The sequence below is a fragment of the Anabrus simplex genome, chromosome 3 (assembly GCF_040414725.1).
Source record: "Anabrus simplex isolate iqAnaSimp1 chromosome 3, ASM4041472v1, whole genome shotgun sequence".
Classification (NCBI taxonomy): domain Eukaryota; kingdom Metazoa; phylum Arthropoda; class Insecta; order Orthoptera; family Tettigoniidae; genus Anabrus; species Anabrus simplex.
Genome location: NC_090267.1, coordinates 185,269,658 through 185,285,388, shown reverse-complemented (window position 1 = coordinate 185,285,388; position 15,731 = coordinate 185,269,658). Strand labels below are relative to the sequence as shown.

Genomic DNA, 15,731 nt, shown 5'->3' with positions numbered 1-15,731 from the left:
TCAGTGGTCACATCAGTGAGCAGATCCAATCCACGATACAAAAAACACCTGCAAAACATCACAGACCCAACTCCAGCTTGAACCTGATCTAGCACACATGCAGGATGAAATGCTTCATTTGGGCTTTGGTGCTCTCAACAATGTGCGTCATTGGAAAACAGGTAAAAACATGATTTATCAGACCACATTATGTTCTGCCAGTCAGCTACTCTCCATGTACGATGATCTCTAGCCCTTTGAAGGTGTGCAGTTTTATGTACCCGTGTGAGGAGTGGCCTCTTGCAACGTGACCGACTCCAAATGTTCCTTGCATGCAGTTCCCATCCCATCTCTCGCTAACAGGTTGGGATGAACCTTCATTCACTGACTGTAGCAAGTCCTGTTGGATTTGGATGCGATTTTGATTCACAAGCCGTGGACCGGAGCAGTCAGATTTTTTTTTTTTTTACAACCACAATTCTGAAGTCATGTTTCGTGGTCATGTGTAGTACACCACTGCTTAACAGTCTGCTGAAAAACACTAACAAATCCAGCAACTTCACGCACTGTACGAACATAGGCATGGGTAAACACGATTGCCCCTTTTCGCCACTCTGTCACAGCTTTACATCTACCCATGTTGACGTATACTGTCCGTCTGACACATCAATCAATGTCTCACTGATTGCTATTGCCTTATGCTCGCATAGAGGCAGTGCACGTGCGGTTCAGCATGGGACTCATTTTCTGTGTCATCTGTATAGGCTTAACGATCTATCTGTGAGTGTGCACTAGGGCGACTAATTTTTTGTCCAGTGGGCTTATTATGGAGGTATCAAACAGAGTATATTTTATTTACATGGTTAGCAAGTAAGAGGGCCATAATCCAAGAAATGAATAGGAAATGAGAACAATTTCCAGCAATACACACACACTGCATAATCCAAAAATCCTACTTTTTAAGAACCACATGAGATTTAATACTTACTTTAAAAGGTCAACAACGTTTTATAAATACTGCTTATTAAAGGTAAAATTTTCAACAAGACAAAGACATTTTAAGTAATAATTTTCACAATTAAGTTTCTGAGGCTTAACATCTAGGTAATCAGTCTCAAAACAAGGCATATGAATGACAAATCATCACAAACATTTTAACAAGCACATTAACACCCAGCAACCTCATGCACAAAACAGATACTAGCATTTAATAGCGCACAACAGTTTACTAGAAGGAAACTCTTTGGATTTCAACAATGAAGATCTATACATGAATGTTACTGCTCATTAATATTATAAGTATCATCCAGGAAATAAGAAAAATGAAAGCAAGCACAGCATGAACATGAACAAGGTTGCCCGATGGCATCACTTCAAACGACCTAAACCTGATAAGCTGAGGCCATTTTATGATTATGATGACGATTATTATTATTATTATTATTATTATTATTATTATTATTATTATTATAATAATAGTTGTTAACTACTACTATCGCTTTCTTCATTTGGAAAAATGACACTGAACCACAAAAAGGCCCCAAGGAAAGAGGGATATGATAATATAAAAGAGAATAACTCCCAAAAATATTCCATCACACTTAATGGTACAATAGATGGAAATGAGCATCTCAAAAGTGACTTTTAGAATCTCTTTCTATTAAAAATACTTCGTTCTTTGAGATAAATTTGCATATTATCTGCATCAAAGTGGTCAGACAAGTGTATATTATTTGCTACATAATCAAAAATACTTTCTTGAACCTATCGCTGGAGCCATCCAGGCTCATTTTGGTTTTGGTTAGGGGTTTAAGGCCGGATGCCCTTCCTGACACCACATGATTTTTGAGATGAAAATCTCAACTCGGGATTGGCTGGGATTCAAAAATCAGCCCTCCAGGTGGGAAGATATATCTTTGAAACAGATGAATGTAAAAGAATTGGGATTGATGAGAAAGCCTATCTACATGAAGAGGGCAGTACACAGTGATGTGGAGACTGTCCGCCTCCTTTTATGCTTTCACATTTGTCCTTTTACCGCTCCCTTTTCCTACAATGACCTGCATTATGTTTATCCTAATGCGTGTTCCAATCAAAGTTTGTTTTTTCCTATACATGACTTTACTCGATTGCTCCTTTTTATTACGTACTGTATACTGACCTGCTGGACTGTCTTTCCCCATCTGTGTTTCTAGTCTCTAGTCACAAATGTTCATCAGCATCACTTACTCCCTTCCCTTTTTTGTGTTTATCTGGCCTTTGTCCTATAATTTCATAGTCAAGACTTAATTAGTCAAGATGGCTGGCTCCTCATAAAAGTGCTGATGGCTGCCCGCCCCTCTGACGAAGCTTGTTGTGACTCAGATGAATTAGGATAGAGGATGAGAGAGTCCATCTCTATGGAGCAGACAGCACCAAAAGATCCAAATCATATATCATAAAAATTTGCATGCAAGTAATAAACGCCATTGTGATTCTAATCTTAACTACAGTATATTTTTAGCATCAAAAGACAATATTCCATTAAAAAAAAAGATTTAAAAAAAAACTACTTTCTAATCATTCTTGGAAACTCTGTATGAGCTAGATTTTGTGGGCCGCTAACTGTACTTCCAACATGTGAAAACGATGCATCAATTGCACATCTTGTTTCAGAAATATTCACAATGGTTATTTTATGTGATTCGCCCAGCACATGCAATGGATAGAGAAGAAACAAGTGTACATTAACCCCACTGACTTCTTCCTCCTCCTCTGTGTTTCTCATCATTTGTAACCTGCATAAACTTCCCACTTTTCTTTTAAATATGCATCATTTTTCTTACCCTGTACTTCCTAATTCAATACCTCTGAAGGAGTCCCTCCCTTTCCCCAAACTGAAGCTGGGACGTAGAAACCAGCTTCAGAGGGCAAGAAGGAATAGACAAAGTAGAACTGGAGTTGATGAGGTGAGTGCTCATCTATGATGACAGTAATGTGTGCAAGATGTCTATTTTGTCCTTGTCTTTTTTTTTTCCTGTACACTCTCATTTCTCTGACTCCAAAAGAGTTGGGAGAAATAAATTGTCATTAGGTAGTCGGCTGATACTGTATTTCTAGAATAACACAATACTTTAATGAAATATATGAAAATTGGATGCAGATAAATGGATAATATGAAAGAACTCTGTAAATGAAGAAGCAAAAACAAGAAAAACTCAATGTTAGGAAGAAACTTCATAATCATTGTGAACATATCAATTCCACAGGTAAAATTTTCTAGATAGAACAGTTTTAGACGGTTTTCCACAGGAAAGTACGGAAAGAAATACAACTGTTTATTAATTTGAGGGGGTTTCTGAAATTGCATTGTATATGAAATTAAAATAACCACACGAAGTTGGTTCCACCTCTGTAGGAAACATATCTCTAATTGCTCTAATCTCATCAGCATCCTCAATGAATGACACTGTACACAATAAGAGGACTGAACAAAATCAGGAATTTCAAGAATAAACTCTAAATAAAATAAGTATATATGAAGAATGATTTTCCTATTTTCCTTTAAACATTTTCACAAATTTTACACAGGTTCTAATTCATAGTTAATTGAACATCTGAACATTTCAGTCTTTCAGAAACACAAAAGGTCTTGAACTCACACTAGATAGAAATTACAATAACAAACAGAGGATCTGTCAATATCAGGGAAATTATATTCCAAAGGTAGAACTCACACTAGATAGAAATTACAATAACAAACAGAGGATCTGTCAATATCAGGGAAATTATATTCCAAAGGTATCTTTACTCATCAACTTTAGACTTTTATTTTGAATTTGATTTCAATTTTTTAAAATTTAACGAAATAAATAGGAAATTTTCTATTTGTCCTATGAGAAATGAGAGTGAAAAATGTATAATGACAGAGCCTATCACCATCAACTTATAGAATGAAAAATATCTTATTTCTTTCCTGCTGACATTTTCAAATATATTGAGAATGCAAGTGTAAAGTTTCCTGTTTTTTAGCTAATTAGGAAATGAGCAAAACTTCAGATTCTATGCACATAGGTAATAATGATAATGTGAAATTAAAATGCATTATTTAACATACTTAAAAGCCACTCATATTCTCCCAGGCAATCATGCTGAGTGAACCACTCAACTCCATTTCACTCCATTAATTAAGAAACGCTACTAATCTTATCATGCACATTACTACCATGGTCTAAGAATATCTACTTCCAAAACACACATGGATCATAATCTACAATTTTTTACTTTAACTACTGCTCAATGGGTTGCTTGCTGGGTGTGACAAAAACAATGTTACGAACGAATGGAGCACACGGGACGTGACGACCATCAAGAGTGATGAAATGGATTTGGACCTACCGGACTTACCACGGGTCTTGGCTGCTATGTACGCCACATAAGCCGGGGAATTGTGATACACTTTCAAATTTTTCTCATACTCTAACTGAAACACGAGAGAAAAAAAAGGGAGGAAAAGAAGCGATCAAGTTATAATTTAGGCTGGCTAACAGTGATGGAATGTAAATAAGCCGTGGAGCTGCCAGGAACCAAATGCTGTCAAGGAAGAAGCAATCTGGACATAACATGAAACCCTTGGCCTAGCTAACATGAGAGTCACATGTCAATGCTATCATATTAATGGGAGCAACCTGTGTACTAATATATGCTTCATTTTGCAAATTTCAGAAAAACATAAAACCTAATTAAAAATGTATGTGGATGAAATAACTGTTGACACAAAATAGAACAGATTACCAATAAACATAAACTATACTGGGATAGAAGAAAATGTTAGGAATGGTGAAAGATAGCTACCACCATATTATTATTTAACTACAAAATGAATACTCCTCTTAAAAGAAAGACTGGACACACATCTTTTTGTTAAAACACCACAATAATTGACCCACTTAGATATGATACACATGACATGCCCTCAGCAAAGATGGAATTTGGCATTGCACAGGTCAATCTATACTGTCTTAATACTACCTTTCAATGATTTTCAACTGATAACACTGAACTAATTACTAATACTAATCACAATTAAATACAAATTGATGTAATGTGACTCTCCCTGCAGCACCAAATTCTCAGTCACATAAGCTGACAGAAGCGATACAAGGAAGCAAGTGTGGAGAGGATACAGAGCAAGTTCAAAATTACCACTACCAATCATCTGCAGTTGTCAGACTTTTAAAATTACTGTGGCATAACTGAACTTTCCTCTCACCAAGCAAGGCAAAGGAAAGGTCTACTGAACAAACAGGAACTGACTGAACATGTGCATCTCTACTATGCTTTTCTATTGCAAGGCATGGAGAGCATATTTTCCCAAGGACATGCTGCACTGTGAAACTACCATGCTTAGGTGCTGTTAGCATCCACAAAATCAGAAATACTTATTTTCCATATTACTATTTTGATAACCGAAATGAAGTTACACATTCACTGAGAAAGTCTTTTTATTAGCCTCGATAATTTCTCAAAATTAATATGATTCAAGCTAATTGCCACATAGGAGGAATGAAGCCTTAACTTGTGTCAGATAAGAATCCTGCTGGTTGTTGATACCTATTGCACACCTGAAGTGTGACAAGTGAAAGACTAGAGAATTAGTAAAATGACAGAGGCAAAAGAAACTGGAGATCCTGGTGAAAAACCATCTCTTCTCTGCTTTGTCCATCAAAAGTTCCACATGCAGTCACTGAGATTTGTATCCAGGATGCAATTGGGAAAACCTGACATCTAATTTAACATATTATAGAAACAGAAAGAATAGGAGAAATATTCTTTAATTGTAAAATGTAATAATGATTAACAAATGCCCTGACATGTTTGAAATCAATACAATGATGAGCAACTGAATTAGAGATACCTGGCTAATTGCATGAAGCACCCCTTTTCACCCTGATGACTAAGTCAATGTGGTGTGATAAGGACTCCACAAGATACTACTGGAAGCGTGAAAAGTCATAAGGTTTCATGACTACTGCACAGTCTCCCTAATGCACACGCATCATTCAGAGCAGGGTCAATGGTGTGCACATCTCACTTGACAGCACTACTTAGATGTGCTAGATAGGATTGGGGTTGAGTGAACTTAGGGATCGGGCAAGTGACCTCATGCCCAAGGAATGCTAATCGAACCAATCAGAGCAAATGGATAGTACATTGTCTTGTGGTAAGTGCAGGTTTTCTGAGAGTTCAACAGTAGGGTTCCTGCGCCATTGTCATTCTTTGTGCCTTAAGAAGAGCAGTGAACAGTGGTACCCAAGTGGGTGGGACTTCGGTTTCTGTTACTCATTGTGAGGATGTTGCCCTGGATGGTATGGCTGCTCACACTTCATTATTATCCCACATTGAATTCGTGAGTGATCTGTTGCAATGTGACCATCTTAGTTGGGTGATGGTGACCTGTCATCAACATGTACTCCACGGCAGTTGACCCTGGCGATGGTGGAATTGCCCAAATCTATGTACTCATGGTACACACTGAATCTGGTGGCCCATGGAAAGAACCCATTGCCGGTGCATCTTCGGAGATGGAATAGCCCATACGTAGAGGTGTTAGAAAGCATTTTTTATTTTTTAAGATTTGTTGATTTTAAATTCAGAAGGTAGCGTTTTGTGTTTTTGTTATTTTCTCAGAAAAAAAAATGTTAAAATTTGGAAAGCGATCAGGTTTGTACAATACGTGCATTTAAAAATGTATAAAATGAATAAAACAAAGTAAAAAAAAAATAGCAGGTAAACCATAATATGTGCCTATTGAAGAATGAGAAAATTCTTATAAGGAAGCCACAATTTTATTTTACTTTCACCACCATGCAGCACATTGAAACACATTCTAAATGAATACAGTGAAACCTCGTTAGTACGTTCCTCATTAACATGTTTTCCCGCTTAGCAAGTCATAAATCTGAAGTCCCAATTCTCATTGTATTAAAAATATATAAAAATGCCTCACTTATTGCGTCACGAATTTTCACTATTACCGCTTAGTACTACCACATTTTTCCTAGCCCTGAAAATGTTATTTGTCATCACTTGTGAAGCAAACGTGATTTTCAACTCGGGTAAGATCTGTCGCAACAGTTGCGTGATTATGGAACAAGGCCCTAAATTCTTGAACTTCAGAGGATAAGTTGCACGTTTGGGGAGCAAGCTGTTAGCTTCAGGAATGTTCAATTTTGCTTGCCGGTTAGCAGTGAGATTGGTGAATAACACAGTGAGTTTATTGTGCTTGTATTTCACAAAGTTCAGAAGTTAGAAATTGATTTCATGTTGAGTGGTACAGTAAATTGTAGCGAATATTTGTCACGTAATACGATTGCCTATGTCTGGATTAGGACATCACGAATTTTCGCTATTACCATTTACTATGAGTACGATCACATTTTTCCTAGCCCTGAAAATGTTAGTTGTCATCCTTTGTGAAAAAAATGTGATTTAAAACTCGAGCAAGAGCCGTCACCGTAGTTGTGTAATTACAGAAAAAGTGAGCCTATTATTGTGCTTGTATTTCCCATTCCATTCAGAAGTTAGATATTTATTTTGTGTTGAGTGGTACAGTGAAGTTTTGTCACGTGATACGGTAGCCTATATCTGGATTACGAACATAATCGTGTGAAAATGACTAGCATGGTGCATATCTGTCTTGTGGTAGCCTAGGTAGGGATAAGGAAAACGTGAAATTCCTTTCTAATGAAGAAAACATTAAAATCTTTCAGAAAGTGGACTGGCATCCACATCGTTAAGCACGCAGAAGTCGTGAATGTTGAACCTGCACCTTCGAGTTTCGATTTGATCGATTCGACTTGGTCGAAGTTTTCAAAATGGCGGCCAAAGTAATTCTACTGCAGTCGCACATGGTCGAGTATAACCGCCAATTCATTGTCTAAGAGTGTGACAAGAAAATGTTTTATAACCCACTGCTCCGAAATAAAAGGCTCCTACTAACATTTGTTTTAGAAAAAATGTGATCTGCAATAATACTCGGATATTTTCATTGGTCCCAGTGAATATGTGCATATACTGCAAGTTCTGGAGGATCGTCTTATTGAATACTCCACCATCACTAGCTTTACCTCGAGGTCATCCAGCTTCCCAACGAGAATACAAATCGTAGGGCACATAGATCCCTCTAAGAAAATAAGAGAGGCACCAACAACAGAAACATACACTGTTTATAATTCTATAATTTGTATTGTAAAAGTCTATGCTTGTTTGAAAAAGTTGACCCCAGAATTTTAATCTTCCAGTGTTTTGAAAAATGCTACCACATCTTTCACCTGTGTGGCCATTGCAACTTTAAACCAGGAATTCCATCTTGTACACACAGGCATTGAGAATGCTAGAATTTCATCTTGTCTGTTTTTTTCTTATTTTTCTCTTAGAAATGCAGTGCAGTTGCCTTTTGTTTTTTTGCATATTGTCTTTACTATAGACATGATCAATTCATCAATCTCGTTTACAAATATGCAGCCAAGAAGGTTGACTTTATAAGCCCAACACAGGACATGACTATTTCTTCTACCAGTCCTTGAAGAGTACGTGCACATTTTGTCATGATAGCATGTAGAGTCCGTAACTACTGCCAATGCATGCTCCAGTTCAATTTTGTAAAGTGTCTAATATAGCCCTGGTGCAATTTGCGCTATTGGCAGGACAACAGAGACAGCCAGATGGGTGTTCATTTCAGTCGATAGTACTGATGGGACGAAGTAAGATGTCGAAAACACGCCTATAATTCTTGTCAGTAGTTTTGTCACATAGTCGAAATACATCTTTGTTTTTCTAGCTCTCCTTTAGTTTCTTCCCTCCTTTCACCAGTCATGGGGATGTATTTCTGATGGATCTGATTTGATGATGGTAAATCTCCACTTCCATGAACGTATTTATTAAGCCAAGTATGGATAGCAGGATTGTCTAGTTTCGTATGTTAGCTTTCCCAAACGCAACAGTAATGTCAAAATAAACTGTTCTTTCAAATCCTCCATGCTACTAGCATTTGTTAAAGTTTCTTTCAATGTTGGCCACTCTAGGATCACTAACTTCAAAACACAAAATTTCTCGGCATTTTGAATGCTTCTCAGATTTACAATGTTTGTCTAAAGCATCTTTCCTGCGATAATCTAACCTACAGTACAATTAAAATATTTGCATATAAGAATGCCAAAAGAAATTACAAATCCTTCATTCTTATAATATTTAGGTCTGTCTGTGGCAGAAACTGCTACCTTTGGCATTTTTAAAGCCAACTTTGTGATGTCCAACAACAAACACTGTTATCACATGGTTGATTGTAGTCACACCCTAATATAAAGTCGTAACCACATGCAAAATTTATTTCTGAACTCCTTTCATAATATTTCAATTACATTGCTTCCCATTCTTTTGCTTACTGCTAAGTTTGGAACTACCGCGACAAACATGTGGTCGCCAACTGATTCACGCAAATAACACCCTAGCTTTGATGATAATGCACAGTTTACACACTATATATTAAATTATATAGCATTTTCTACTGTGCATTACACTCGCTACCGATGTAACAGGAGGCAAATGTAGTTCCCAATTTCAACAACAATCACGTAAACTTTTGGAGGTAGCCAGCCAAACGATTCATGTCACAGGATTACAGCTGTTCATCATCGACCACAGTGCTACTATCCAAGATCTACTCCAGTACTCTAAGTCACCGTGGAACGAGACTATCGACAATGTATCACAGTACAGACTGTCCCAACAATACAATCGATCATTCTTGAATTTACACCGAACAAATTAAAATACTGGCTTATGGACAAGAATGTTTGGAGTGGTATTGGGAAAACATTTATAAAAATGTTATTTTGAAGATTGTGGTGTTAATTCACAACATTTGCATTACTTTGCGATTTAAATTCACTCCTGAACACAAAACATGTAAATACATGAAAATAAATTATCCTAACTTCCAAATATGATTTTTTGTTTTATCGCTAATTAACAAATACTAACACCTCTACTGATACGCATGGAACCAACAATCTGGCTGCGATCAAATACGCCAAGATCTTTTGTCTTACCCATCCTGTGCTCAACGTGTTACACTGCCAGTATGGGGTCTGGTGACACTGAAGTCATGCACCCTGCTGGGCCGACCACAATGCCAATTTGCCAAAACGACAGCTCTCTAATTCAATTGCTCATCACAATGCTCCACTGACGAAGGCTGCAGTCAAAAATTTTGAACCAATGCCTTTCTTTTATGTGAACTCTATGCATTCTTACACATTAAGTTGCTGCTCTCCATTTGTTTCCTAGAGTTATATCAATTGCTCATCAGTGTATTTCAGAATTATTCTGGTAGTGAATCATTTTCAATTTTACATGCATTTGGAAACACCACACGTGGACAAGAAAAATACAAGGAATGCAGAAAATTTAATACCTTTCTTCAAGTCTTTCAAATGAATCACGCACTAAGCACAACCCTAGCATAAAAAATACTCGCAGAGAACAAAAAAAATATGAATTTTGCCAGAATATTAATACCAGATTGTCATGACCACACCATGCACTTATCAGCACTGAGTTGCCACAGCATTATCTACAACAGAGTACTTTCTCATTGAAAATCTGTGAATTTTGAATATTAAAAGTTTAGTGAAGATAATTACCAAATGGTAACTGTTACAAAAAGACTTATAAATATATGTACATAACTAAAGGGTTACTCAAATATTTCAAGTAGTTTTGCACATGTTAATAGTTCTAGCAGTTCCTGTTTCCCATTTGGAAGTGAAAGTCAGAAACAATAAAAATAGCACACCCATAGTGACAGGACGGGACAAAATCAATGCCTCCGCCTGCCTACCTTTCGTTTTTGCTGTCATCCATGCCACGTACGCCGGAGAACTGTGATACGATTTCAGAGCTTCATTATATAATACCTGAAATACAGCACAAAACATGTCAAGGTGAAACCTCATAATGGCACTAAATCACATATATTGCTCTCCACGATCTAAAAAAGTTAAAAGCTGATACATCATTAAAGGAAACCTTTAACTATAAAAAGGAATTCTTGGAAAGACAAGTTCATCACACAGCAAAAATGAGGTTTCATTTCTCAAATGCAATCTGCTATAATAACAATATGGGACTATCACATCTGTGGACTACAATTTTATTGTAGACCAATGCACTAATAAAACAAGAAACAAAATCTAACCAGTTTATATATTTTATTCCTTTGTACGGCTACAGGTACCTTTGGCCATCAGCCGAAAGTATACAATCTGATAATCTCTGTAATTGTGTGGGCTCATTTGTAATAGGTGCCATAAGACTTGCAATAATCCTCCAACATAACTACATCTCAAAGAACAGTGTCCGCAAGGGCGAGTGATTATTGCTAAGACTAAAAGCAGTACGTTGAATGTTTCTAAATGTTTCTGATCTCGATGAACCAGATGGAACTAGTACATAAATACTAAAGTTGGGTTCCTTCCTGTAAACTATGTGACCTAGTTGTGATTGTGTGGCTTGTACATCACAGAGAAGCAGGTAACCAAGCCATAGGTGCAACTAGCCAAGAGGGTGGACTGACAAATGATTCATGTAACATTAACAAACGGGACTTAGCTATATTGATAACGATCCATGAATCTGAAAAAATTAAAGCCATAACTTACACAGCCAAACAGCTCTCTGGTAGAATGCTGGTTATTTCACAATTGAAAAAGCCTAAAAAGCTTGAGTATAAGATTCGTAATTGGAGAGTCTCATTCAACTAAAAATTGAACGTTCACAAAAAACATACTTACATAGAACATGATTCGATCCATTAAACTAAATAACTGTCCTCTTCTGTGCTCTTCCTAGATGAGTAGAGGCATTATTTTTACATCAATGATGATCACAAGAAAACAATATTCTGATGCGATTTTGACATATCTTAACTAATAATATGATTTTTGTTAAGAAAATACTGTAGTGATTTTACTTTTGCAAATTAAAGCAATAAGGACAATTTAAAACAAAATTTACCCATTTTGCAAGAAGTAGGAAACTGCAACGAAATTCATAGAAAATAACGAGCTTGAAATTGTATTCAAAAGTTACATGTGTAAAGATAAACAGAAGAGAACAAGGACTTCTCATTTCAACAGAATATCAGTTTGTTTTATATTCTTGGAAATCTCTTAATGGCATGACCATATACAGTAGGATGAAAAGTGTAAACTGACACAAATATTGTCCCTTGGACTCTTACAAAACGAATTGTTTGGAATGACGTGCTTGTCATAACTGTCATGCGTCGCCTAAACCCACAAAAGCTTAACACTGTTGGAAATCCTTCATGGCATCTATTACTAAATGTATCCCACCTTGATCAAGTGTGGGAATATGAGGAGCAAAACAACACTGAAATTTTATATTGCAATATTCGTCTGCTTGTCACCAAAGGCAATCGATCTACGAGTGGTTAGTAATTATCTTCAGAGGCCATTATAGCTGCATTATAGTTTGCAGCAAGACGAGGGAAGTGAGCACGCATATATAGTGACAATGGAACCAATTTTGTCGGAGCAAACTGGAAACTACAAGATCTGAGAGAAATGTTCCTGTCAGAATCATTTAACCTATGATTTCATGAGCATGCAGCAGCAGAGCAGCTAATCTGGCATTTCATGCCTTCAAGTTCACTTCACTTTGGTGGTCTGTGGGAAGCAATAGTGAAATCCATGAAATACCATTTTAAAGGCCTCGTAAACTCATGAAAATAACACTTTTTGTTTTTAATTAATTCAGTTAAGATTTTGTGTAGTAGAGTGAAATGTCGAAATCAGACCTTAAAAATCTCCATTAGCTTGCAAAATATGAAAATATTAGGTTTTAGGTAGGGCACAAAGTGACGTCATTGTTGTCTTACTGCAGGAAATTATGCGCCACTTCCGTCTGTCTACGAGTGTTTTTCAGTGTCAACACATCGCTTGGAATGAATAAACATGTCCAGAAAAGTGAAGCCTTATCAATTTAAACCAAAGTGCACAATATCTTGACAAAAAATGAACCACCAGCATCTGTTCTTTCGCAAAGACAGGGAAACAACCTGTTAGCAACTTCGAGAAAGTCGGCATGTCCAAGGTTACAGCGATCAGGAACCACGGATTACCCCCTAGCGAGAACCCAACGTGACGAAAGTGGCCAATGCCACTGGGGTGATTTACCTGCAGTGCTTGAGTAGTGACTGACTAGTGATTTCATTCATGTTTATTTTGTTGATTAGCGAGTTGATTCATTGTGTGTTGATTCTGTTTTGTTCTGTTCTGTGCATATGTGGTCCCAATTAATTAGGGATGATTCTCAAACAGATAGAATTGAAAATCTGTTTGAAAAGCCATTTACAACCTGTTCGTTTGGGAAAAGATTCAAATAGTTAAAGCTGGGAGACATCTCCCTTTCCTCGCAAATTTACAAACAGAAAGCAAGAATTGTGTTCACATGTTCAATCCATAAACATGCAATAACACTGTTTGGCTCTCTGGCTCTGAGTCACTAATTGTCACTTATTGTTTGCTGCTGAAAATTCCCCTTGGAGGAGGAGGGAGAATCACACACTCTCTTCATTTGTTTGCCAGCAGATCTACTGTGTCCTTTGGGAATAGTATTGGAGCACAAACTACCATCTCATCCTTAAAAACATGAAAGAAGTGGATCCCACTGATCTAATAAGCTGTCTAAATGCCCAGGGATAACAATCTTGTGCACACATGCTTCAACAACTTCTTTGTTTCTTTTTCATGCATACTTTGACATTTCTTAAGAAGTTCTTTTCTTTTGGCACTCTTCTCCAAGTAATAGAATATATCAACAAGAATTTCATCAATTCTAACTGGTCAAGTTGCAGCAGCTTTTTCAGCAGCTAAGTTAATTAGATGGCAGCTGCAACCAATACAAAAAATATTCTGTTGAGTTTCTTTCAAAACTGCTAGAACTCCATTTTTCTGTCCAATAACACAGGCCTAAAATGGTCTATCACGCCAGGCTTTATTGAAAAATTCAATTGTACTTGGATTTTTATGAACATTTGCCATAATTTGTTTTAAGCGTTGAATTTATTCACTCCCCGCCTGACCCTTCTACCAAGGTGAAACATTCAGATTATCCCTCTGTGACACCACCCCATCACATGTGCAAATCCTTATCTCAGATCATCTTCGTTCGCCGACCTTGCAGGAACGCTCACCAAGTAGTGTCGTGCGTACGCTGATACAGTGACAAGTGGAAACTTCTTCACAGAAACAATTTTAACGGTTGCTTTTCTTTGTGCATTTTGTGAAACACGGCTTCCAGTAGACGTTGTGAAAATGTGCCAGATGATTTTTGTTATATATGCGGTGAATATAGTGCTATTAAGAATCGCATGAAAAGCATTACAGACTATGTTAGACAACTTTATCTTGCATATTTTGTCATGAAACTCAAGAACCAGGACAAATCGTGGGCTCCTCATAAAGTTTGTGTGCAGCGTCTCAATAATTTATGCTTGTAGCTCAAAAAAAAAAAGAAGACTCCTTTATGATTCGGAATTCCTATGACACGGGTGGAGCCAAAAAAAACCACCCTGATGATTGTTACTTTTGTTCCTGCCATGTCTGTGGGTATAACAGCAGAAATCCTGCTAAACTGATAACATTTCATCAGCCATGCACCCCGTTACGAATGGACTTGATGTGCCAGTGCCTTTGCCTCCAACTGAATTGCTAGTCATCTCTTCAGAGTCTTCAGACTCCGGACATCCTGAAGTTCAATGCTCCAATACCGAAGATAAGTCCTCTGAAGGCGATTCACCCTAACACTTCTGCCAGCTTGAACTTAATGATCTGACTAGAGATCTGTGCCTTCCAAAAGAGGCAGCTGAATTGTTGGGCTCCAGATTGAAAGAAAAAAAATATTGACCAAATGAACGTCCTTTTTTTTTGGTACAAGAATAGAGAAAAGGAATTTGTTAAGTATTTTGAGGAAGACGAGAAACTGGTCTATTGTTCGAGTGTTCCTGGATTGATGAGCAAATTTAATCTTCTTCTTCCTTTTCTTTTTCTATCACTTTTTCCCACACCTGTGGGGTCGCGGTTGCAAACTGTGTCACACGTTTGGATTTGACCCTGTTTTCCGGCCGGATGCCTTTCCTGACGCCAACCCTATATGGAGGGATGTAATCACTATTCCGTGTTTCTGTGGTGGTTGATAGTGTGGTATGTTGTCTGAATGTGATGAGGAGTGTGTTGGGACGGACACATACACCAAGTCCCTGAGCCAGAAGAATTAATCACAAGCGAAATCCCCAACCCGGCTGGGAATCGAATCCAGGACCCTCTGAACCGAAGTCCAGCACGCTCACCATTCAGCCAACGAGTCGGACTGATGAGCAAATTTAATCACCTACAATAAAGACTAATGGAGGCTGTTTATAGATTCTTCGAAAAGGAGCCTGAAAGCTGTCTGTCCTTCATAATGGAAGCCAGTATGCATCTGTACAAGAGGAACACTCGGTGCATATAGAAGAACGCTATGAAAACCTGGCTCTCATCCTCAACAAAATAAAATATGCCAGCCATGGTTGGACCATTTGCGGTGATTTGAAAGTAATCTCCATGCTCCTTAGTTAACAAGGCGGATCTACAAAGTATCCATGTTTCATTTGTGAGTGGGACAGCTGCGATAAGACTCAACATTGG

At 37.5% G+C, this 15,731-nt stretch overlaps 1 protein-coding gene across 8 annotated transcripts in view; it reads right to left on the bottom strand.

Annotated features, from left to right (window-relative positions):
• LOC136866132 (SWI/SNF-related matrix-associated actin-dependent regulator of chromatin subfamily E member 1) overlaps positions 1-15,731 on the bottom strand; it is a 221,649-nt gene that overhangs the window by 96,499 nt on the left and 109,419 nt on the right. For 6 of the 8 annotated variants that reach the window (XM_067142826.2, XM_067142828.2, XM_067142827.2 and 3 more), the window contains one exon: positions 4,357-4,441. In XM_067142826.2, the coding sequence (XP_066998927.2) occupies positions 4,357-4,441 (85 nt within the window). Of the gene's footprint in view, positions 1-4,356; positions 4,442-10,861; positions 10,938-15,731 lie in introns of all 8 variants that reach the window. The other 2 variants (XM_067142823.2, XM_067142824.2) reach the window with 2 other exon arrangements.